The following is a 26,882-nucleotide window of genomic DNA, read 5'->3' on the forward strand; positions in this document are numbered from 1 at the left end:
CTTCCTTTAGTGGGATAGCTTAGATTTTTTTTCCTGTAGCTAGATTCCCTGCCAGAGGTGATAGCCCCAAAGTTTGATAACTAGATCAACTATTAGGTCATGAATGATGCTATAGGACTGTACTGGAAATCCCATGCAGAGCCTTTATACTGCAGGTGTTCTCACTAGTTTGTCCTGGACTATAGCCAGAGCTAGCTTTGTGGGCATGCAAAAGCACATTTGCATCGTGCTTCATGCTTAGAAGGTCCCTGTACTTAGTTTAATGCTTTGCTGTTGCCATCTTGAAATCATTAATTTTTGAACAGGGGCTCCTCATTTTCATTTTTTACTGAGTCCTATAAATTTTGTAGCTTATTCAGACTACAACAATGGTAATCATTCAGTTATTTTTCTGACTCTTACTAATTTACAATTAGCTATTTGATGCAGTCCTGGAAATAAGTCTAAACCAAGGCCCGACCTGGAAGGGGAAAGCCTTCAACTGAGACCCATCTGAGCAAATCTATTGCACCAGAGCATCAGGGACAGTACTAACCAGACTAGCAGGCTTTACCTCCAGAGTTATGGGGTTGGTGGGTGGGAAGGACACAGGGAAAGTCTGGCTGTTGTGTATTATTTCTGTCACTATCATAGAATTTCAGGCTTTTATTCCCCTCCCAGTAAAAGGCCTATTGTCCTACACTTACCCTTTCCTACATTTTCTCCCTGTTCACCTGTACATGCATAGCTTTTAGCAATGCCTGAGTAGGTGCCAGCCCACTAGAGGAACTAATTGTGCTAATAGACCTTCTGCCTCAATGGCACAGTCCCCAAATGCCCTATTACACAGCTCATTTTCCAATGAATGCTATGAGAGTAAAACCAACATTCCTATTTATCATGTGTTTCCCACTTATTTCCTCTTCCCTACCTTCTTTAATATTATCTTCCATATCAATGAAGTGCAGTAAACATGTCCTTATTTATATTGTATATAGTAGTATATAATTGAAGACCTTCAGTGAATACAATAAAATCAATTTATACTGAAAAATACTGAGGCCAAATTCATTTTTCTCAAATATTGTTTATTTGCCTTCTTACACTTGCATTTGGACCACTCCAATAGACAGTTTTAACTTCTTGATGAAATTTGAATTTTTGTAGAGAACTTTTGTGTCAGATAATATACAACCAGGTATGAATATGAAAAAAGATCTTCCATCACCTTTTGTGATAAAACAATGAATAAATAAAATTATTTAATTTAATATTGATTCACAATTTTTCAGACACCTCTTCATGTTTATATGTAGTCAAACTATCCCTTCTAAAACTCTTAAAATTATTTGTATGAGTTCATGATCACACATGATAAATTTAAAAATTCAGAAACATCCTTTACTTTTGTTGTTGATGTTTTTTAAAACCCTGTTCTAGGTCTGCTAGAATTTCTTTTCTTGCTTAAGACATAAATGGTAATGCTTAAAATCACACTGACAATTATCACAGTGCCAACCACTAACAGCACCAAAGTAGAAATGCTGAGTCCAGACGTAGGGGGATTTTTATCAGGAGTAGGATCTGGATGAATTTTGTCAGGTATGTAATCTTGAGGAACAAACAAAGCTGCTTGTGCAATGTTAGATACTTGTGATGTCAAATTGCTTTCATCCACACTTCGAATGGCAATGAATATGTGGGTTGCATTTTCTTCTGAGATATTTCCTGGTTTGAATGTAAAGGTTTCCTTGGAGTTGGCCTCATTTGGTAACAGATCAGTAGTGTTTACTTGCAGAGCATTATCAAAATTATCCCTTAGATCCAGGATACTTCCGCTTATTCTTATGATATACTTTTGAACTAAGAAAAAAAAAAAGTTACATGTAGTTTAGAAACTAGAGCATACCATATTAAATTTCTTTTTATTCATTCTCCTCAAAGATGTCATTTAGTCATGCCAAGCTTATACTCATATCCAGAGCCTTATTTATTTTTCCCTAAAAGCTGAATTCTGATTTTTAAACTCTGCCAAATGCTACCTTCTTTATGAAAAGTGATAGCAGGTTAAAATGTGTCACATTTGATGATTCAAAACGTGAGATTATAAAATTAATACTTTGCTGAGCTATTAATTATAAATTATTTTCCTCTCACGCAACCTTACACCGTTGCTTTTGCAACAAGCGACTTTCACTTAATCAACACTGCATGACACTTCGTCCTTACCTTTTCCAACATCAAAATTATCTCCTGGTGCTGTCCATGTTAGACTGATCTCATCCTCATCTAATGTGGCCTCAAGGTCTGTGATTTGACTTGGTGGGAAGACGTCAGTCGAGGAGGGAAGACTTGGAACATTTGAAACCACAAATGCACCTCCAGATGCTGTTCTGGTGAAACTCTCCAAGTTTGTCTGAGTGTTCTCATCAATTTCAGGTCTTGGTGGATTCCCTTCAATGGTCCCTGCATTAAAAATTCCTGGTATTTAATGGGCAAATCTGCACTAATATTTTCAGAACTCAACAAATTGTATTTCCTACCCCACATCTTTCCCTTTTTTTCCCATATACACAGTTACATTTTACTAATTTTGGTGACAAAGTCATAAGCATGCAGTTGGTGGAAGAATTCTTTCATTAGTATCCTGACCAGAGTATTGTAGGGTAGAGCTGGATAAATAAATTGCTTTGGCATTAAGGCTGCACTGAATGGGAATATTGTTATATAATTCAACATATGCCTTAAAAATAAAGGAAATGCTTTATTTCTCAAATTATCTTCAAGATGGGAATAAACCTGGGGAAATTACTACTGGTTCCCTCCCAACCACTTGTGCCAGGTTCCTTACTTCCTCCCTGTTGCAAGTGTTAGGGAATAATACTTCGGGTTATATTCCAATTGCCAACAGAAAGCCCCTAAAAGTCACAAGCGACAAAACAAAGGAAAGCTAACAAAAATGCATTTTTAATCCTTATCATCACCTTCCTCTACACATTTTTCCTTTTGACTCAGTAAAAACTTTCCAAATAAATGTTTACTCACATATCTTTTAACAGCATATGTAATCGGAAGGATAAATTCTACCACTGGTTTGTACTTAGGTACATAACCTATTAGCCTGTTTGCTTCATCCTGAACTGAAAATGTGGCATATTATTGTTGATATAGGTAAGATGCTCCAAACTAATATAATAATGGGTGACATTTATCAAGATGCCAGACGCTGTACCAAACCTTATGTTAATTTGGAGGCACACTGTAGTATGACTGAGCACTTCATTCCAGAAATGGGAAAAGCTATACTCTGAAGTTGTAAAATATTTGCAGCCTTAATCATATCAACTCACAATTATTCAAGCCATCACTGGGTTTCAGTGACGGCTTGAATAATATTATGAGGTACTCACCATTCACTACCCAGCCTGGTATATATGCAGCTCTATTCAGTGGATGCCTTAAGTTTCGCATGACAGCATTTTCTCCTCCATGAGCCCGTACTTTCAAGCTATATCTGCCATTTTCTTTAAAAGTTGTAAAATATCTGGAGTAGACTCCATCATTCTTAAAAGAATCAGCACCTTATTAAAGAAGTGAAGGAATAAATTACTATCATAAAGAAAAAGAGAAATTTATGCATTTTCTAAACCAAGCATATGGCCTTTATAAGCATATTGCCTTGATTGGGCTCCCTATTCTGTGATTGACCCCTTGGGGAATATTTGCATTTTGCTCTGCCAACTAGTATCTTGTTGAATTGATATCCTTGTGTTACTTTGTGTGTGTGTGTGTGTGTGTGTGTGTGTGTGTGTGTGTGTGTGTGTGTATACACACAAGGATCCCCACTAAAGAAAAATTGTCTTTGCATAAGATTTAATTATCACTCCAGTCACCTACAAATTACCTATTTTGACTTATCTTCAAACACTCCTTTTTATTTTTATTTTATTTTTTTATTTCAAGATTTCCTTAGCTAATTTATTAATTTTAAAAGATTTTTTTTACATCTTTATTGGAGTATAATTGCTTTAAAATGTTGTGTTAGTTTCCGCTATATAAAAAAGTGAATCAGCTATATGTATACATATATCCCCATATCCCTTCCCTCTTGTGCCTCCCTCCCACCCTCCCTATCCCACCCCTCTAGGTGGTCACAAAGCACTGAGTTGATCTCCCTGTGCTATGCGACTGCTTCCCACTAGCTGTCTATTTTACATTTGGTAGTGTATATATGTCCATGCTACTCTCTCACTTCATCCCAGCTTACCCTTTCCCCTGCCTGTGTCCTCAAGTCCATTCTCTACATCTGCATCTTTATTCCTGTCCTGCCACTAGGTATTACAGAACCATTTTTTTCCCTTTAGATTCCATATATATATGTTAGCATACGGTATTTGTTTTTCTTTTTCTGACTTACTTCACTCTGTATGACAGACTCTAGGTCCATCCACCTCACTACAAATAACTCAATTTCATTTCTTTTTATGGCTGAGTAATATTCCACTGTATATATGTGCCACATCTTCTTTATCCATTCATCTGTCGATGGACCCTTAGGTTGCTTCTGTGTCCTGGCTATTGTAAATAGTGCTGCAATGAACGTTGGGGTGCATGTGTCCTTTTGAATTATGGTTTTCTCAGGGTATATGCCCAGTAGTGGGATTGCTGGGTCATGTGGTAGTTCTATTTTTAGTTTTTTAAGGAACCCTCATACTGTTCTCCATAGTGGCTGTATCAATTTACATTCCCACCAACAGTGCAAGAGGGTTCTCTTTTCTTCACACTCTCTCCAGCATTTATTGTTTGTAGATTTTTTGATGGCCATTCTGACCAGTGTGAGGTGATACCTCATTGTGGTTTTGATTTGCATTTCTCTAATGATTAGTGATGTTGAGTATCCTTTCATGTGTTTGTTGGCAATCTGTATATCTTCTTTGGAGAAATGTCTGTTTAGGTCTTCCACCCATTTTTGGATTGGGTGTTTTGGTTTTGTTGATATTGAGCTGCATGTGCTGCTTGTAAATCTTGGAGATTAATCCTTTGTCAGTTGCTTCATTTGCAAATATTTTCTCCCATTCTGAGGGTTGGCTTTTCATCTTGTTTATGGTTTCCTTTGCTGTGCAAAAGCTTTTAAGTTTCATTAGATCTCATTTGTTTATTTTTGTTTTTATTTCCATTACTCTAGGAGGTGGGTCAAAAGGATCTTGCTGTGATTTATGTCATAGAGTGTTCTGCCTATGTTTTCCTCTAAGAGTTTTATAGTGTCTGGCCTTACATTTAGGTCTTTAATCCATTTTGAGTTTATTTTTGTATATGGTGTTAGGAAGTATTCTAATTTCATTCTTTTACATGTAGCTGTCCAGTTTTCCCAGCACCACTTATTGTAGAGGCTGTCCTTTCTCCATTGTATATTCTTGCCTCCTTTGTCAAAGATAAGGTGACCATATGTGCGTGGGTTTATCTCTAGGCTCTCCTTTTTATTTTTAATCCTTACCTCTTACACTATCATCCATTAACTTTCTGGTCTAACAGTGGAAAACCCATCTATTATTAGAATAAACATTTGGGGGAGCTCAGGAATACTGTATCATAAGGATATTTCTTCATATCACCGGTACTAGAGTTATTTGTTAAATTGCAAACACATTTCTCAGGGAGGTTATGACTCTAGGAGAGAGGTTCTTAAAATGAGGTCCTTGGACCAACAGCCTCTGCATTTCTCTGGATCATATTAGGAATGCAAATTTCTTAATTTGCACTCCTAGGGAAGGCTCCAACATTCGTATTCTGTTTTAACAAGCCCTTCAGGTGATTCCCTTTCATGCTGAAGTTTGAGAACCCCTGCTCTAAGTCATTGTTAATCACCAATACCTTCTCAGGTAAAGGTGTCCCAAATTAGTTAAGTAGTCCTTGGGTTTCATTTGAGAAATGAAACAAGATACACGAGTTTTAATGTAGCATGGAAGGGGTTGGGGAAAAAGAAAGAGTCACCGGACAGTTTAGGAAAATATTGTCATATTAGATGAAGACACTGAGGTGAACCAAGGAACAATTTTGCCTTCTAAATTTTTCACAGGGCCAACTCTAGATGATGGTAGGATTATAAATTGACTGATTTAATTACACTGAAAAGAAGTTGATAGAAAATTCTGACAACTTAGAAGCTTACTGATGCGGTAATTTCTTTACTAAATGACCTCTCAAAAGAAGTTTCAGTTCCCAGAATAATTCAGAGTCTGGGAAAAAGGTCTTTAAGTACCACTCACCCGCATAGACCAAGGAGATAGAGCATGACCAACACTCTATTTTGCTTTCTCCCAGTCAGATCTGGTATCTCATGATGCTCCAGTGATGTTCCCTCCTCCGTTATGGCAGATCTGGCTTCCCTTGTGCCTCAGTTCCCGAGAGTATATGTGAACTTTTATCTAGCTGTTGGGAATTACTCTTGCCTGTCACCCTCTCCCTGCCAAGGGCCCAAATTCTACTTAATTCCATACTACTGCTTGAGTTTCACTGTCTCTCACCAGCCTTTCTTGATTATATGCCCCTAAGAAACACTTATTCAGAATTCTTGATTCAGTCCTCAATCTCTCCAATGAGACTTTCCCATCTGTTGGTAAACATTGGTTGTCTAGATGACAAACAATAATGACAGTAAATAAAATTCATTGAGTGTTTACCATGTGTAAGACACTTGCAAATCACTTTGTAGATGTTACCTGGATAGAATTTCATGCTGGTCCAGCTGTTCATCCAAAATCTGCATCAATTCTTCTGGTGCCTATCCCTCTGCCCCACACTGCCGCAGGGACATAACATATCCTGAGTTATGAAAACATAGGCTTGTTCAGAGAAACCTGCGAATTACCTGCACCGTTATCCAAAAGTTCCAAAACTTCTGTATTCCCAGTATTCGATTCAATGAAAGCAGTCACATTGGCTCCAAGAATGGGTATATACCCTTGTAGAATTTCTGCATAAACAATCATTGGGCTGGGGAAACTGTTTGTGTCTTTATTCATTTTAGCCTTCACCGTGATTGGAGGCACAGAAGAATTTGCCGCTCGAGAATTTACTGTTATAGTTAATGTCTCTGAGTTTGCTTTTGCTTGAAGACTGTAAGTCCAAACACCCACCTAAAAATTCAATGGAAATAGAGTAAGTGTCCAAGAGCAAGTTATTTTCTGTTTCCATTATCTAAGTCTAAAATAAATTGTATAAGGGTGTTGCAGAATAAACAGGGTTTTGAGAGTTTTGAGGGTTTTGAGGGTAAAATGATGAGAGTTGAGGCAGTTTGGATAGGACATCCTGACTATTGTCATGCCTGGTGTCCAAAATTTATGAAATCTCGGTAAAAATAAGCTTTGGAAAGTCCTTGACCTTATCCTTTGATCTCAAAGTCCACAGATTCTATGATCTGGTAGTACTAAGAAATGGCTCTGTAGCTATCTACACAGCAAGCTGCACAGACTCTTACTACATTGCCTCCTCAAAGTTATTCTTAGACTACCTAATTTTTTCCCTTCTCTTCCTTCCTCCTAATGTGTAAATTCTTTCTTTTTCCTAACACCAAAAGTGTCAGGACCATACAGGCAGGCATAGAAAGTACATTCTATTTTATCTTAATTTTGAAATGATACAACTGTTGGCACCCATATTTATGATATTAAACAATGTATTTTCACCTGTAAAATAAATTTGCAAGGAAGTCCAAAAGTTAATTGTTTACCTTTGTAGTTCCTGGAATACTGAGATAGGCCATTTTGGAAGCTGAATCCTCCATGAGAGTTCCCACTGATTTTCCAGTGGGATCCAAGACAGAAATAATGGGAGGCTGTTGGTTCCATGTGATGAGAAAGAATGTGTCCTTTCCCACAGTGCTATCAATTATTACAGTGCCGTTCATCCAGCCATTACTGCTGAGTTTTAATCCCTTACTTTCAAGCTGTTTAAATATATCAAAAAATTAATGACTGGAGAAGAGAGTAATTTTATGCTTTTTTCTTTTTTACATATTTTTAAATTTCTGCCCTGAGAACAAACTTAAATATGGCATACCACCTTAGGCTTGTGATCTCTCTGAAAGCTGATTGAGATGTGACTGTTGTCAGTCAGAAAGTGTGGAAATATAGGGACTGAGGACAGCACAGGGTATAATAAAAGCATTAGAGCAGGAGAATGGGGTTTACAGCTGGAGATATGGCCCTGTTATTATTTTCCCAGTTGTCTTGGCAAACACCCACCCTAGGATTTAGCATTAAAAGGTACACCTACCTCTGAGAAGATTTGCTGTGTGTGTGTGTGTGTGTGTGTGTGTGTGTGTGTGTGTGTGTGTTGCCCTCAGTTTACCATTTTCTTGATAACCTAAAATAAAATAATGCTGGTGGCTAGAGTGTTTGAGTAGAGGAGACACAGTAAGTGGTGGAGTTCAAGAGAGAAAATCAGAACTAGCAAATAATGAGACAAACACTTAGGGATATTTTTCTGATGTGAAACTTGAAATAATTTTTCACACACTATAGAGCATTAACATTGGACAGTAATCATGCCCAACAAGAGTGGAAAGAGGGCAAACTGATGTCTATGAAGGATGAAATCCTGAGGAGAGAAGAAGTGAAAGATAGGACCTTTCTCTAAGAGGGGCTTAAAGGAAAGTTTTTCAAGTCTTTGTGGACAACTCTCAGTCAAGGAGAGCCAACTTTATCCACTGACCAAGAAGGTGCTTCCTTCAGATGTGTCATTTCAGGAATGATGGTAAATCTCACTTCTACTCCATCACAGTCCTAAACCACAGATACCTTCACACCAACACTGATAGAAGGATATGAATTCTACCATTGAAACACGATGGCCATGACAAATACCTTAGTCCTATGTTAAATGGACATGTCTTTGAGTGGACAAAATATTATTGAGTTAAATTTGAATGTAAATAACTTTAAGCCTCCCCATCAGGAAAGTCTAGGAAAGTTATAAGGCCTTGCCTACATAGTAGTATTATGGCAAACTAACTAATTAAAGAGAGGGATGCAACCTTTTCTCTGTATTCCAGCTCCACCGTCCAAATCCAAGTTTCTATCCACTCAGATAGCATACCTCTACCTTGTCACTATTTTCTCCCAAGATTTACCCATCATGTATGTCAATCCAGATTAACCTTTCAAAAATTTGTTTTCTTTTTGTTATTTCTCTATTTAAGAACCTATAGGCATTTCAAGTGAGGGGAACAAAACTTTACTCCTCCCCCTTTCATACTGTTTAAAAAGTCCATCCCCAAAACTTTGAGCACCTCCTGCACACAAATGTCTCATTTGCAGATGATTTCCCAATTTCTGCTCTTATATTTTAAAGTTCTTTTGGTATATTCCCCTCTGATATACCATCATCCACACAGAACAAGCATAAAATGATATCCTCAAAATTAGTTCTCTCACCTTATTTGTCAGTTTTAGACAATTGTGTCATCATTCTCTGTCAACAAGACTGAAACCCTCAGAAATAAGCTTTATTCTCCTTCAGTTTATTCTTTGTACACTGCCAAGCTAGATATCAGACCAGTTTTTAATTTGGGTTCTGGCTGAACTGCAAACCAGATCTCCAAACCAATCTGCAATATTATCCTAACCTTACATCCTATACTTCTGTCCTCCTCATTGTTGGAGAGTAGAGGAAAATTGGTTTAGATGAATATGTCAAGTTTTAAAATAGGCAATGAGGTGAATTGGAAGATGGAAGATGGATGACTTGGCATAAAGTGACATGATATAGACTTAGTGGGAATGGATGTGGAGAGAAACAGAATTTTGTAAATTATATTTTGAAGGAAACAGACTCTGTTAACATTTTTCATGGGGCATGAACAAAGAAGAATCAATTTACTCCAAGTTTTTAAATGTAAGTAACAGAAAATGGTGGTGTTATTGAAACACAGAAGAGAAACGGAGTTGAGGCAAACAAAGAGAAGAGAGGTGAATAAAATAAAAAGACAGTGAAAAAAGTGCTTTAAGAGGTAAGAGAAGCCCTAGACTTGTAGACATACTCTGATTATTCACTCTCTTTCTCCTGACAAATTTATTTCCAAGATATAATCCTTCCATTTCCAAACCACATTCTTGAGTTCATTTATCCAAATTAAATATATTTCATAGCAGTGAAGGTTGGGTAAATCTTGGAAGCATGAGGTTTTTTTTAATGCATTCATAGAAAAACGGATGCTATACTATTGGACAAAGTCTATTTTTGGTGGAAAATTTAACAGCATTAGGTTTTGATGTTATCCTTTAACCAAACCCCATGGGAAAAGGAAAAAAAAATACACCTGCTATTTCACTACTTCAATACTTAATTTGGTCATATCTAAAGGATAATTTCTATTTCAGATTGATTTTTTAATTAAAATTTTATTTGAGAAAGATATAGAACTCAAAACTTATAACAACCAAATTATTTTTCTTGGTTATGGCTACAGGCAGACATAAAAACCCAAGGACTGGGAACTCTGACCTGAAGAGACTGCTGGGAGGCATCGGTGTTTCCTGATGCAAGGGCCGCGAAAGCATCAATGAGGCCATTGTTCTGGGCTTCATCTGTAGCAAATAAATGTTTTCCTCCTAAGGTGTAAATACATTAACTCAGTTGCTTTCCAGAAAATAAATATTTTCACATTTTAATGATTAATTAGATATCGGGTAAACAAAGCCATAGTTTCAAGTTTGTATTGTTAAAACAGACCAAAATCAGATAGGTGTAATGCTTAACTCTGAAATGTTAACTTAAAAATGTCATAACTGGGAGGTAAGCTACCTTTAAACCCCACTTATAGAAATCGTCCTGGCTTAAATGCATGAAATAATCAAAGAATATGAAAGATGTTACAATTTCATGTACTAAAGCTCACAGAGTTCACATAACCTTTTAGGAGAATTATTCACTTTAATTATCATTTAAGATACAGTTCTAACAATGTAAGCTTTCAGGTTTTCCAGCCAGAGTGGATCAGAATCAGAAAATTAGAAAAGTTAAAGAGCTTTCATATTGAGATATCCTGACAATAGTTGGCAATGAGGAGATAAAAAAAAATGGTAAACAATAGAGACAAGTCCAAAAAAGGCACTACTTTGGGAGGAATACTTGGGACAGAAATATTTTACAATGGCCATAAAAGTACTTTGAAATGATGGGAGTTTGTACAATTAAGCATTAAAGAGCAAGTATATATTTGGTAACATTAGAGGTCAATTCAATGCACTAATTGATATTCATAATGTTATAAATTGTGTTCTCTACTATGTTTAAGAAGGCACTGAAAACATGTAGTCCATTTTCATTACATGTCTCTGTATCTAAGATAATAGCTATTGTATATTTAATCAGAAACCTTGTTATTACATTTATACAGCCTGCGCCATTCCTTAACCTCCAGTCTAGACTCTGGTCTCATGTGTTTCCCACTGTCCCTCAATGTGGCTTGCATTGTCATCCCAACATGATTTTTTTTCCCTCTCATCACTTTTTCTTCCAGAGAAAGCAAACAACTTGATAAATGTCCAGCTCCAGTGTCACCTTGTCTCTCATGCCTTCTTTCCCTGACTCTATTCAACCCTGAGAGAATCAATGGCTCCCTCTGCTCACATAGTGCTTGACTCTTATGTATGTCCGCTGTTTATGGAGGAGTGTTATCTGATTATGTTATCTGATTACTAGTTTTATTTGTCTCTCCAGCCATCATGACTGTGAGCACCTTGAGATCAGGTCTGGTTTAACTCTGGTCCCAGGCTCCTAGCACAGCACCTGCAGAGCAGGAGCTTAAGAGAAGTTGTGGAATTGTCAGCCTCTACATTTATGCATTGTTATCAAAGGACTAGAATGTATGTCATATTTTACCTGTTACACTGCTCATCTCTATGACTGCTTGATCGGCATTTCGTCCCAGAGCAATAAGATGAATGATGGCCCCACTTTGTTTCACTTCATCAATACAAGCCTTTGCAGAGCTATCCTCCCCATCAGTCAGCAGCACTATTTCAGATCCATCTATTTGGAAGTAAGCTTGTCTAATTACCTACAAATATAATCAGAGCATTATTACAGGTGTTCCTAGATCAAATGGACATAGAAAATAAAGTGTGCAGAAAAGAGGAGATAGCTTCTTTTTTAAAATCATAGGATCTGCAGTCAACAACTGCTAGGGGAACTTAAACATGAGTTTTTATTTTCTGTCCACCTGCTGTAGGGAATGTTTGCTCAGATGAAGTTGTGTGGGAGCAGGGGTGTGGAAAATCCTACTTAGGTTAAATGACTATGACATGTCAGTCTGGGGAACTCAGGACAACTAGACACCAAAAATATAATGGCAGAATGTGGCATTAAATATTTTTCTGTTTTCTTTGACCAGCGTGTCCTCTGACAGGCCTTCGGTGTATAGAGTCTGTTGTATATGCAGCTAGATGCATTAAGAATTTACCTCAACATTTTTTAAAAAGTTAATGACTCCAAGTTAGGGAACCCTCAGTATGCTTATAAAGAAAAGATATGGAAAGTTCTAAGCAGGTCAAGGTTAGAGATCTTGTTATATAATTTTTATTTTACCTCTAATAGTCACAAGCACAAAACTAAGCATATTGGTGGTGTAAGAGAATACATGACTTATTGAGATTGTGTTCTATTTGTGGCTTGAACCAACTGAGAGTTTTGAATCTAGACACCTGTAAGAAAGGATAAAGAGAATTTATCCCAGGATAGCAACCATATTTCATCTTTGACAGCTTTATTGGTAATGGCTTCTTGACACACCATTTTGAGATATTGAGTCCAGTCCAAGAGGAAAAAAATGACAGGTTATCAGTGGCTTTCAGGAACTTGCAGTGGAGGTGTGTGTAGATTTACAAAGGAGGGTTTAGAATGTAGAAATTCTTAATAACGCTGGTGTCAGGGGACAAAGTGACCAGTCTCATTTCAAATTTTGCATGTTTTGAGGCAAAGAATGACTATTATATACGTTTTATAATATATGTGAAATATGGTGTGATGTGCAGGAACCAAACTAAAATATAGGAAATGCGTTGATACATTATAGCATTTATACAGCAACCCCACCACATTCCCCCTACACATTCGAGAACAAATGAAGATTCAGAGATTAAGCAGAGTTCTCTGTCCTTCACATCTCCCTTTCTTGTATTAGTTTATTCACTGAACACTTGCAATGTGTTATTCACTGTACTGGTTCCTGGGGATTCAGCAGGAACTACATGGTTTTTGCATTCATGGAAAGAATTAAATTTAAAGATATTTATGGAGATTTGGGTGATAGGCTGAGGAAATATAGAGAAGAGTGACAAAGACACTACTAATATATTCAGTAAAGAGAAACAATATTATAGTGCTACCATTTACTGAAATTTGCTATGTGTTAAATGTGTTTTACACGTTGTGTAATTTAATCCAACTCCAAACTCCCAACCTGTCCCTAGATTACTACCCTACTACCACTCTTACTCCCTACATTTTATTTTAAATTGGGCAACCAGAGTCATCTTCCTAAAACATGAATTAATTATCAGTCTCTGATACTTAAAAGCCTTCTGTTGTGTTTAAAATACAAACCTCTTAAATTTTTTGAGGGTTTGAAGGATCTAACCATTGTCTACCTGGCAATCATATTTCATACCCCTTCATTTGCCAAATTCCAGTGCCAATAGCTTCTATCATTTCTTAGAATAATTTAGTTTTTTTCACCTCTTTCCCAAGGGACTTTGCCCTTTTCTTTCCGCCTGAACCACTGGCTCCTTCTCATCCTTCAAATCTTAGCTTGAACATCACCCTTCAGAAAGCGCCTCAATGGCCTCTCTACCTAAAGTAGGCTGTGCCCCTCTTTCCCCTGTTACTTAATCACGTTACCTTTGTTTGGTCCCTTCACAACACTATCTCCACAACCTTCAATTATTGTTTTTAAAAAAAATTAATTGATTGATTTATCTATATATTATCTGTTCCCCACTGAATTAACATGCAAGATTTGCTTCTTACATAAATAGTGTTGAATTAATTAAAATATGTTATGTTAACTCCCTGCTCCCTACAATATGTTGAATAAATTAAACATGAACAACCCTACGTGCTAGCTTTCAGTACCTTATTGATGAGGTAATTGAAGGCTAGTGAGGTGAAGAGTCATGCTTAGGGTCAGAAAGCTGGTAAGTGATCATTGTAGTTTGAACCCAGACTTCATGTTAGAAAGCTACGCTAAAATGCTATTCTATTTATAAAAGAGGGATATTCAATAGAGTTGGGAGTAGCAGGAAAAGCTACATAAAGGAGCAAGGATTTTGAAGAATTGGTACAATTTTAACATGCAAAGATGGAAAAGAAGCATTTTAGGCAGAGGAATTACATGGGCAAATATATGGAGGCTGTTAGTACATAGTGGGCTTGGAGAACAATGTGTACAGTGAGTTGGTTGGAGCATAGAGCATTGGGAAGGGAGAACTGAGAAAAAAAAACTGGCAAGAGAGGTGAGGGCAGGTTTATCAGAGGCTGAGAAGCTTTTAAATAACATCAGACTGAGAAATTCAGACTTAATTTTATAGACTGTGAGGGGACAGGATTTCTAAGCAGGAAAATGACACAAATGATATTAATTGTGAGTTCAAGATGACCATTTGTATAAAAATAAGATTCATAATAATAATTATTGTGAATTATATGTTCACTATGTAATATAATAAATATTGTTCTAAGTATGAACATGTATCTTTTTGCTCATAATAATCCTATGAGATAGGCATTCTTATTTTCCTATATTTTATAGATAAGGCATTGAGAATCCAAAGAGACTGAAAACTTTGCCTAGATCACATGGCTTGTAAGTAGCAGAGCCAGTACTCTGATGTCAAAACTCATGTTCTGACCAGTATTCCTTACCCTAAGTATGACTAACAGTTCCTGCTACATCTGGAACTTTGACAGATAAACATTAGTTTCCCTAACTGAACGTCACAGAAACTAAAATGAAGATTGGCCTGAAGTGGAATCATACCATCTGACTTGCTTCTTTGTCTTAAAATTTGATGACTCTTGCTGCTCAAGAACTCTTATTTATTTAATTAACATTAATTGAGCATTGACTACTGCATGGTAATAAGACAAAGTCTCTGACCTCATTGGGCTTATACTCCAGTGGAATTTTAATAGTCATTTATTTACCCATTACTTTACTCATTGATTTACTGATCCATTAAAATATGGACAAGTGATTTTTTCTATGTGATTAGTTCTCTGCTTCTTAGAATTCGTTATGTTAAAATTAGGGAGCAAGTATGTGAAGCAGCACTTAACATAAAAATGTCCTAATAATAAACAAACTATATTTGAAGTACAATTTTCACCTGAAATCCTGATTTAATTCCACTGCAGATGGAAGTTCCTCCAGTAGCAACTGTAGGTAAACTCTCCAAGAGCCTCCTTCTTTCATTGCTGCTTACTATTTGGATTAGATTACTTTGGATGTGGGCAGTACTATCAAAGTGCACCATCCCCACCCAGGATCCATTTTCAACGGTCTGCAGCAGGAAATGTTTTGCTGCTTGATTCATTCGATTTAGGCGATCAGAACCCTGAATAAGAAAGGTTAGGAAAAACAACCAAGTAATTTTTGACTGGAAAATAATAGCAGATCACATAAAATGAGTGAATAGAATTTGTTTTTAAAGATTTTATGTCAATAGTAGTTGATGTTATTAAAGAAAACAAGTTTTTCAATTGAAAAATTTAAAAATACAGTTTTATTATGTAATACATATGTATAGTATAGTAAGGAACCCAGGCTTTTAACCAGAGCTGATTCTTGGCTTCTAAGAACTTAAATTAGAGGTGTAGAGTAGGGTGGGCATTGGGCTGGAACTGGGGGGGTGATGACATCTTAGAAACTGCTTAATTACTCCTGGGATCCTCTGTTCCACTTGTATCAAGTTGAAACTACTCCCCAGGTCCCACAGTTTCAAACCAGACTATCATGGACTCCAGCTAGAAACTGAAATCTCTCCATCCACTGGCCACCAGACTACCCAAAAGATGAAACTTACTCTAAATTCTGAGAGACCCCGTTCCTACCCCACCCATTTCCTCTTCTGCTCCTAACCTCTCCCCACCACATTTCCACTAGGGATTAACTGGAATTGGTTCTTTGGTAACCCATTAGGACTCATATCCTTATTTCCTAGGTGAATACCCAGGATATATACCTTTCCATGCGTTTGTCTTTTTTCAGTCCCTCAATACCAATTGATCTGTGGCACTTCTTCCTAACACATGCCCAAATTTCCCTCTGAACTCCCCGGAACCAAATCATGGTGAAGAACTTTTTCTACATCCCCATCTTAGCAGGTTTTCTCTACCACTTTGCTTTACCTTTAAACATGGCTCTGCCTGCACCCTGTCTAGGGGAGGCTGCTCATCTTCTTCCAATTAAGAACCTCATCTCTCCCCAGCGACACTTCCTAGAACACTTCTGTGTGCTGGTATCTACCACTCTGATGCTCTTTCGGAAACCCTGTGCTATTGTGGATTATTTCACCCAGCTGTATCATCCTCTGCCCTCTCCACTACCATCCAACCCCCATTTGTTGAATACATTATTCCTGATCTTCAGCATGCTCTGTTCTGCCTCAAATGTGCCATCCTTCTGGGTACCTTATCACATTACATCTGCTCATTTGTAGTCCATTCATTTCAACAATTATTTATTGAGTGCCTACATGTGATAAACCCTATTCTAGACAAAAGGGATACAAAGATGAATAAGACTGCTTCAAGTCCTAGGGGACCTCGTTCCTAGAGAACATGGTTTCAAGTCCTAGAGGAGTTCACAGTATAGTAGGAGAGAAATGTGTAATTTCAATATAATATGTAGTAAAAGAGGTTTGTACAGGTCATTGTGGAAGATCTGCTGAAGGGCCCTTAGCCCAGCCTGGAAGACCAGCCCATGTCCTGGACAAAGTGGGTACCTACATCAAATTTTGAAGGATAAGGTAAGTATGAGTTAACTCATGATGCAGAAGAGAGAGAATTTTGTCTCTTGAACTATGAACTGTTCAAGGATATGGATCTCTATTCCTAAAGCCTAGTATAATGCCTAGTACCGTTCACTTAATGAGGGTAGAAGGAATGAATGGCTGAATCTGGTCCTATCTTCTTTATGGTGATGCTTTTTGTCTGTGTCTTTGAGCATAAGGAGGTCATTCATATAGGTGATGCAAATAGGGTAAAGCCATGTTAAGAATTCTCCTGGTTGATCTTTCACTCTCTCCTCATGCCTGTCAAGTATTTACAGTAGATAGAGGGAGCAAGCTTAGGAAACTTTTACATATTTCAGTCTCTAGTTCTGATCTTCTAACAAAAGCTTTACTAAAGGACCTAAAAGCCCTCCTCCATAAATTCTCCATTTTCTGGAAAAAAACAGAGATTCTTGGATTAGGTCCTTCTAACTCTATTGCCATCCTTCTTTCTTTATAATGTTCATTGCCCCTCTTGAGGTCAAGATCACAGGAAGTGATGGTACTTATGCCACCGTGCAGTTTAGAAGAATCCAGGTGCAGGTAGCAGTCAGAGTGTTCTTAAGCATTCAGTCACTGCCCTGTCCCTACATCCAGGAAAAATGGGTGCATGAACTTACCCCCATGCTTCCAGACTTATCAAGGACTAAGCACACAATTCTTTCCCTGATCTTTAGCAATGAGAAGACAGGCGGAGGGGGTGGTGCCACCATAACCGTTGTGTTTCTAAAATCCTCAGAATTGCTGATCACCTCCCATGTGCTTCTGAAATTGCACATTTTGTTTTGCAGGCTTGGAGCTTCACGGTTATGGTTTTTTTCATTACAGAATTCAGCGACCTAAAAGGTTAACAAAATGAAAAGAAATTTTATATATGATACATTTTTTTTATATGATGCATTTAAAAACTCAACTACAAATCTGAAAAGTATTAAAAACCTCTTCTCTAAAAATGTTGTTTATTGAATGAAATATGATTCAGGGAGGAAACATATAATAGTAAGGCAGATTTTCAATAATAATAATAATAGGTGACACTAGATGAGTGCTTACTATGTGCCAGCCAATGTTCAAAGAACTCTATAATAATACATCTAATCCCTGAACAGATATTTTATAAACATGATAACAAGTCCTCTGATTATAAATATACAGTCTGAAGTAATGATTGGTATACTTACAGAATCAATACCTTGCATAAACATTATGGATGTCTTTTCAGTTTGATATTTATCAGGGAAGAACTGACAATCTTTTTCATACAGTTTTGTCTTAGAATCAGTTTTGCATCTACTAGTTACACAGCTGTTTCCTTGACACTTATACACTCTGTTTATACCAGTAATGCCTCTGGAACACCTGAAAATGTGTGACAGTTAGTCTTTGAGGCAACCTAATCATTAAAATTTTTATAAAACCTTAAGTGGTCTTCTTATCAAGGTTTTCAATAATGATCTTTATCAAGGTTTTTATTCTTATTTGAATACCACATACATCCTATTTTGACAGCAAAGTTTCAGGGTTCCTACCAGAGCACTTATCTGTTTTTCAAGAAATTTTTGAGGGAAATTTTAAGTAGGATCTCCAGTCTATGCAAAGGGTGAGTTCTCTTCTGGAATTAAATCTCCTGCTGTCCTGCTTATACTAGTGGCTGTAGGCTCCCCTTTTCCAAACATCTCTCCTAGTAGCCTTGTGATGGTAAATGCACTGCAGGCATCTGGAAAAGGCATCTTATGAAATCATTTACTCTTGGTGCCACTTTAGCCTAAGGCTGTTTGTATATTTCTTATTCAAAGAAATTATCTTCAAGAGAATGAAATGTCGCATAGCTACAAGTATTTTGATTATTCAAGGAATATTTTTATCCAAAGTGAAATGTGGCTGGAAGGAAAGACTGGGATACTGCCAAGGACAATAAAGGATAGTAGAGGGATTTTAGACATATGTTTTATTGCATGGAATTTGCCATAAGTGGTAGTGATTGTAACAAATATGCTGGAATGTGAATGTAGCTCATCTTTTCAGTATATTCCAGTTCAAATTAAAGAAGCAAAGACTAGATTTTATTTAGTAATTTAGGGAGTCTTCTAAATATGTCTGTGCCTCTATTGCCCCAAAACTCAGCAAACATAATGGTGTTATCTATGTTAACAACCATGATGGATATTATGCATAGACTTAGACATTTAGGGGAATATGATATAAACAAATATAATCACATAATAGTCTTTAAAATACTCATCCTAAAACTTGGTGCTATGGTGCTGAGGAAGGACCTTCATTGAAATTTGTACATTTTTGATAAGTCCCCACCCCCAGCAGGGCATCTAAGATTGATTAAGCTGCTGATGCCCAATTTTACATTGATTACCGCACCCATTCTGCTCTCTTGATCTCAGAATCAAGAGGACTGTCTATTATTAACTGTGATGTTAGATTTGTATTTTAACATGAACGTTATAAATCCCAGGAAATTTCTGTTTGACTCTTTGAAGCTGGTTGATTTCCTACTCAGCCGCATTTACCACTACTTATTTTTTTCATTCTTTTGTAGGGTAAATAATTTTGACCTCCTAGCACATAGTACAACCCTTTACAGAGAGCACTAACTTCAGCAAAAATGAGTTCTGGCAGCTATGGTAGAGAGGTATAAAAATATGTCAACTTGACTACCAAATGCTCTTGAAGTTATGTGTATTTTAAATGAACAACCAGCTTCAGGACTTCCCTGGTGGCACAGTGGTTAAGACTCTGTGCTCCCAATGCAGGGGCCCTGGGTTCCAACCCTTGTCAGGTAACTAGATCCCACATGCATGCTGCAGCTAAGAGTTTGCATGCCACAACTAAGGAGCCAGCAAGATGCAGCTAAGGAGCCCGCCTGCCGCAACTAAGACCAAGCACAACCAAATGAATAAATAAGTTTTTAAAATGAATAAATAAATAAATGGACAACCAGCTTCTTTGAGATACATTTTCTTAAAAAACCAAAAAGCACTGTTTTGTGATATAGCATCTGTTACCTGCATTGGGACAAAAATGAAAGAAAGGCTTTTGAAAGAAATCAGTCTAAGGAAAATGAGAAGTTACTGCCTGCAGTAATTTAAGACAGTTTAAATAGTCATGCCTTGTTGCTTCAATTTTCTTTGACTTAGCACTGTAGAAAGGCTTATCATCATTGTACTCATCAAACACTCCCCAGCGGAGATGGGCCCACTCATGGACAAACAGTCTACCTGTGGGAAAATATTTCAAATACATGATTATATTTCAAGTGACATAATCCATCCCTCATATATTTTAAGAAAATTTATAAAAATCCAGAATGTTTAGGCTTTAAATAACTGCTAACATTTATATTTTTGTTTATAAAAAAGCATACTGAATTACATTTCATTTTATTAATTATATAGTTTTTAGCATATTATTTTTTATTCCACATTTGTTAAGTCAACGAAACATTTATTATGTGTATGCCATGGGCAGAACAGATTGAACTTTGAGTTTTGGTTCTTGGGGGGGCAAAAGGTCTTAGATATTACAGTGGTTTTTGGCTCTACAAAACTCACTCCTACCAACAACATAAACATATGTATAACACATCTGTGTTATTAAAATTTCATGAAGGTACAATTAGTTTTAAAATGTCTATATATGCTCCGTAGGGGATTGATAATGAAAGAAAAAGATTGAAAAACACTTCTATAGACAAAATATAATTTGGGCAGGTGTCTAAATGAGGTGATTAATTTATAGTACTTAGCACATATAAGCATTAATGAAATGAAAACAATTATTTTTAATTTTATATATTCAGCACTATACTAGATTCTAGGAAATATACATATGAGTAAGGTATAATCCTTGACTAGGATAAGGTTAGAGAGAGGGAGTCAGAATTAAAATTTTTCTTCCCTAAGAATTTCAGGGTGAATAGAAGAATAAAGAATTTCATCCTTGAAATGCAGGATGAAAAAATAAGTACATTTTTTGTTTTAGCAATATTAGGAAAAACTTCAGCAGAAATAGATATGGAGAAGTAGAAGTTGGAAATATAGTCTGGTCCACTCCAATGTGTGTTTCTCCAACTCAGATTACCTCGTGAGATCTGAAAATTGGAGGACGGTGTCAGTATTATGAGGAAGTCATGTTTCTTCTTTATGTCCTTGCTACTCAAAATGTGTTCCTTGCACCAACAGTGTCAGCATCACATGGGAGCTGACAAGAAATGCAGAATCTTGCGTCTACTCTAGACCTATTGACTCAGAATCTGCTTATTAACAAGATCCCTAAATTATTCCTCTACACATTAAAGTTTAAAAACACTGTTTTTAGGTTCCTAGGCAAATGGGGCCAGATGAGTGAACATGAATTATATACATCCTTCAGTGTGGGAGGAAAAAGCTCTCATATCAGCTGCAGTGATAGGAATTTGGTGAATCTTAAGAAAATTTAAATCTGCCTGCGCCTGTGGTTCCTTTTTTTAGAAGAGTCCACTCTCACACTGGCTTTCTTTTCAGCTCATGACTGGTTGCCTGGCTCCCATGCCTTCCTCAGTTTGCTGAAAGAAGAGAATTCAGGTGCTCTGACCACACATACAAAAAGGTAACTATGTGAGGAGATGATATGTTAATTAGCTCAACTGTAGTAATCATTTCACTATGTACATGTATAGCAAATTATCATGTTGTACATCTTAATTATATATAATTTTTATTAAAAAAGCAACACCTCTGACTTAGAATTCCATTCCTATCTCAATCATTGTCTCAGTTCCTACTAGCCCTGTTCTCACTTCCAACAGCATTTCTGTGTGTGTGTGTGTGTGTGTGTATCTGTGTGTACTTTTAAAATCTGCTGTGGAGGCAGCTTGCAGCCACACTGAACTGCTGCTTGGATGGTCCAAAAGATCTTTCCAGGGACCTATTGTTTTTGTTTTCATTTTTATTACAAATTACATAGATTTTGAGGAGTTTCTTCTTAATCTTATTTCCCCCCAAAGCTTTGTTGTTTTTAAGGCATTGTTTTGCAGAATGTGAGTTTTCCCACAAACACATGTATCACATTATGGCAGAAACACTTGTCTAAGAAGGAAGGGGGGAAACTGTCAGTTATGGGATAAGGGCTGAGGTGAGGGGTATGGGAAAAGAATAAGAACTCCGGTAGGGGCATTGGCTTTAGAAACTGAAGAAAATCTTCCTCTTCTAAGACAGGTGGAAGTGGAGGGAAATGAAGGTGGACATGAGTTTAGAAGTAGAGAGGAAGAAGGTAGGGACCTCTGTTTTCTCAATCAAGGCATCCGTTAACTTATGAGGTGGAAAACACTGGCTAGTGATCTTAAGAAAAGTGGTAGAAGTTTAGAACAGCTGCTATGGGGAATGAGAAAGGGAGAGGAGAGAAGGCAAGTCCAATCATTGTTGAGTAGATTTGAGGACTTCAATGAGCTTGGAAAACGTGTTTTTTAAAAAGATACCAACTAGGTTTATAATTTTCTTTCACAATCTTGGAAACATATTAACAAGAGTCCAAAAAAATGACTGGAAATTCAGTACAGAGGATTGGCAAGTTGAATAAAACAAGGATAAGAATGGTGAGGGAGTTGTGCTATTTATACTTGTAGCTGACATGACTGACTTTGCTGGATATGTCAGGTAGAAAAGAAAGTATATCTAGAAGGGCACAAAGGATTAAAGGTGCCAAGTACAACAAGCATGGTCGGACTAAAGTACGGGGGAGAGGTAAGATTGGGATGGGATAGGATGATGGAGCTTTTAGGATTGGGTCCAGGCAATGTTGAGGACCATGACTAGCTGCCTGTTTGACAGAGATAAGAGACTTAATGAATGTTCACTGAAGGGGCAGTGGAAGACGAAGAAGTGGTTCTGGGGTGTGCAGATTCAGGAAGGCTTTCATTGAGTAGTGATGTATGAGTTGGACTCTCCTTTGACAATAATTTTCATTTTCATCTGAAAAATATCGTGCTTTAGTTCATTTGAAACAATGATCTTAACTCTTAGATTGAACCAGATGAGATGCCATTTTCATAGGTAAAAATGATCAGTTATAGACAAGTTCATCTGGTTCAAAGAATGGATTGAATAGCAGTATCAACAACTAACAGCCTTTGAGTGTTTTCTCTTGGCCAGGAACTATCATCTTGGCCCTTTCCAGCTTGCCACGCATCTGCCTTCCATGGAGGTGGCATGTGATTGATTAATATCCAGCAGTGGAGAACTGAAAAATTAAAATCTAAAAAGTGTTCCTAAAGCAAAACATTTACTATGGCCATCCCATGTTCAAATTTCTGTAGAGACCATACTGAGTACAATTACAAGGATGATCTAGTTTAATATTCCCAACATTTCTGTAAGATAGGAGCTCCTCTACTCACCATTTTTTAGGAAATAAGCACAGAGAGGCTGGGTCACTTGTCCAAGGTCACCCATAGCTGTAGGGGAGTCAGGATTTGACCCTAGGGACTCTGGCTCCAAGGCTTGTACACTGAACATGGATATAAAGCTACGTGTTGGAATCATGGCAAAATATTTGTTTTAACCAAAATTCCTACCTGATGGTCCAAATTCATTTTGTTTTTTTCCAAGTACAAAGTCGGGGGTGAAGTGAATGTATTCTCCTTTTTCTTCACAGGCTGTGAACTGCTTGGTATATGGCTCATCTCTACCTGGGAGGGTAGGTGGTGAGACTAAAACGTCAGCCTGAAAATGTTTAAAAAGGTGTTTAAACATCAGAATAGGAATGATAACATTTGTGTGAAAAACTCTGAAATGAATAATTTAGGTCAAAATTGAGAAGCAGTAGAGAAAATATTTTTAAGAGAAGATTTTTGACTCTTACATGTTTGTAGCTTTCATGTTTTGGCCTCTTGTATTGACTTTTGTTCTTCCAGTTCTCTGGAATTAATATTGATACATTTTTGAAAAAAAACCTTTTTTCTGTGGCTTCAAACAGATAAGTAGATGCTGCAGTCACCATGCCCTATTATTATAGGAAAAAAGAGAAGTGAGGGTGGCCAAGGGAGAGTAGACTAAATGAACAGGCATTCATCACAGGCAATTCTCACCTTTAGTCATTAATACAAAAAGCAACTGACCGGTGAGTAGGGTTTCTGATTCAAAATTTAAAATCTGTCACCTGTCAGTCCAAAACTGTGGCTTAATTCTGCACATATAACAGCTTTCAGTCTTCTATAATCCTACATCAAAAGGCAAATACTTATGTTTGGCATTAAAAGGAATTGTTTAATATTATAAAAGGCATGGACTTTGGAAGCATCTAGACTTGGTTCCAATACCAGCTTAATACTCTGGCTTAGACGTTGGCTAGTTTATATGACTGCTTTGAATCTCAGTCTCCCTGTCTCCTTAATATACTATTACAACCTATCTTTAAGGTTGCCACAAACATGAAATTAGTTATAAAGTACACATAGGCAGTCATAAAACTCATTGATATCATTATTATTATAATTCCTAGTAGGGAACAGTCTTACCTGATGCAAGCTGAGGAAAACAGTTTATGGCGATGGCCTATAGAAGAGGTTTTCACTATATTCCCACCTCCCAGGAGAGGCAGCTGGGTTGGGAGCACAGGGAGTGGAGTAGTGGAAAAATTCATAGGAGAGGCAGAGCTTTTTGATCATAGGCAGAGCTTCTTGCTCTGCCATCAAGCTGAAAATAATATCACCTTATACTGTTTAGTATCCTGAACCCCAAAATGTTATGATTAATAGGAGAAATAGTTCCTCCGAAGAGCTTATTATCTAGTGGAGGAAATAGATGGATAAAATGTTCTTTGGTAATCTATTCTGCATGATCAAATCCACTGAATAACTGAGGAGTACTGGGTGCTGTATGACGATGTCAACCTCTTCATGTTGCTGGCAGCACCACAGTCTACAGTATTGTTTATGTCAAAGTAGATCCTCCTCTCAATTCTTCCTGACCTAACATAAGACCACAATAAAATTATTCTTCTTCAGGAATTTCAGGACATTCTTTCCTGTTCTCTGGCAGATGGTCTAGTGTGCTCTTAGTGTATTGAAGAGATCATTAAACTGACTAGGCTCAGGGCAGGGATCAGCCAGAAGCCAGAGTGCAGAGAACTGAGACCCAGATGACCGGCTCTTGTTAGGAAAAGGACTTTAGAGAGCTCCCGATGTAGGTTGGAGGTTACTTCTCAATTGATGATAATTATATTTTTCCAAGTGTTCAGGCCAAAACCCCTGAAGTTTTTTTTATGACTCCTACTTTCCCTCCACCCCTCCTCTACTCCACACACCTATCAACAAACTTCTCTATGACACTCTTAGAATTTGTCCAGAATCACACCCCAGTAATGATCTCTACCACAATATCCCTGCTCCTATTCAACATTACTTCTCACCCTTGAAGCCTTCTGTGACTTCTATTTTTACCTCCTCCCCTCCCCTACCCCACACATCTAAACCATCAGCAAATTTGCCTATGATAACCTCACAGACAAAGAACATGTTCCGAATCACACCACATTAATGATCTCTACCACAATATCCCTGTTCCGAGTCACCAGCACTTCTCACTTGCAACAGGTCCCGACCCAGTGTCCCTCTGTACCTCTATGCTGCAACAGAGCTTATATAAGATGAGGGACAAAGGAAAGCCCTCTACAGTGTTTCCTCAAACTGCTGACAGAGTGACTCCAGAACAAGCACAAGAGAACACACCTCTCCTCTTCTATGGATTCTGATTTCACTCAGAGTAAAAGCCCAAATCTTTCCAATGATCTGGGCCCTGCTACCTCTCCACCTTCAGCTCTCCCCCACCCTTCTTCCTGTTCATTCACAGTTGTTTCCTTGGTCACATCAGACATGCTGTCACCTCCAAGCCACTGCACCTGCTGTTCCCTCCCCCAGGTTTTCAACTGGCTCTTCCAGGCCTCTGCCCAGATGTCACATCAACAGTGAGACCTTCCCTGACTACCCTGCATGAAACAGTAACCCACATTCTCTCCCTACCCCAGTCCCGCCAACACTGCCTATCCCCCTTTGCTGATTTATTTCACTGCATAGCAACTTACTACCGTCGGCCTGCTCTACGTTGACATGTTTTTATTATCTATGTCATTTGAAAATAATATATACTGCAGGAGATCGGGAGCTTTAAAAAATTTCACTGCTCTCTCTCCTGGCATGCCATAAGCAAGCATTCAATAAATAACTGTTTAAAGAACAGACAAGTCCAAGCGATTGTCTTCCCAGTTCAGTTCACCCTGCTGCTGCTTCTCACCAGAAGGATGGGAGATAATTTCCCCTTTTCGGTTCGTAACATTTGATAGCAACGGACTTAAAACAGAGATTCTCTTTCTTTGATCCCCTTTTCTTTCCCTCCTGTAGTGTGAAAAGAGATTGTGTTTGTCAAAATAAACGGCACGGGGACTATAAACATTCCCTGTACTCCAGACATTTTCTGAGGCTGAATTTAAGCAGTAAAGATGTACTGCAGTGAAGTTGTATGCTGAGGACCACCCTGCAAACTGTGTTTGAGAGACATTAATGAGTTGCATGTAGGCCTGGAAATATGCTAAATATTCAGTAAACGTTATAGTATATCTGAAATAAAAGTAAACTTTCTTCCAAAAAAAAAGAACAGACAAGTCCAGTTGCTAATTTAGAGATTACGAAACTGAGGATCAGGGAGACCCCATGCCTTGTCTTTGGTCTTATGGTGAGACAGGGTAGAATGCTGTCTAGAACCTTCAATTTCCACTGCCCATTGCAGCATTGTTTTTTACTTCATCATGCTGCTTTTAAACTTCCTAGAGTGCTGAGAAGTTTCCATTGCAATTATTAACTATTAT

The 26,882-nt window shown here is 37.5% G+C and overlaps 1 protein-coding gene across 1 annotated transcript in view; it reads right to left on the bottom strand.

Annotated features, from left to right (window-relative positions):
• Positions 1-383: 383 nt before the first annotated feature.
• Positions 384-26,882, bottom strand: part of LOC309636663 (calcium-activated chloride channel regulator 1) — a 96,954-nt gene continuing 70,455 nt past the window's right edge. Inside the window, exons 2-14 of the mRNA XM_082410070.1 lie at positions 23,883-24,023; positions 23,596-23,743; positions 20,155-20,263; positions 18,212-18,389; positions 17,651-17,869; positions 15,366-15,593; positions 11,863-12,040; positions 10,483-10,589; positions 7,709-7,924; positions 6,848-7,115; positions 3,390-3,560; positions 2,209-2,445; positions 384-1,842 (exon numbers count right to left, since the gene is read on the bottom strand). Of these exons, the coding sequence (XP_082266196.1) occupies positions 1,403-1,842; positions 2,209-2,445; positions 3,390-3,560; positions 6,848-7,115; positions 7,709-7,924; positions 10,483-10,589; positions 11,863-12,040; positions 15,366-15,593; positions 17,651-17,869; positions 18,212-18,389; positions 20,155-20,263; positions 23,596-23,743; positions 23,883-24,023 (2,640 nt within the window). The 3' untranslated portion in view covers positions 384-1,402. The remainder of the gene's footprint in view (positions 1,843-2,208; positions 2,446-3,389; positions 3,561-6,847; positions 7,116-7,708; positions 7,925-10,482; positions 10,590-11,862; positions 12,041-15,365; positions 15,594-17,650; positions 17,870-18,211; positions 18,390-20,154; positions 20,264-23,595; positions 23,744-23,882; positions 24,024-26,882) is intronic.

The sequence above is a fragment of the Balaenoptera physalus genome, assembly GCF_965194825.1.
Source record: "Balaenoptera physalus genome assembly, chromosome: 1".
In the NCBI taxonomy this organism is placed as follows: Eukaryota; Metazoa; Chordata; class Mammalia; order Artiodactyla; family Balaenopteridae; genus Balaenoptera; species Balaenoptera physalus.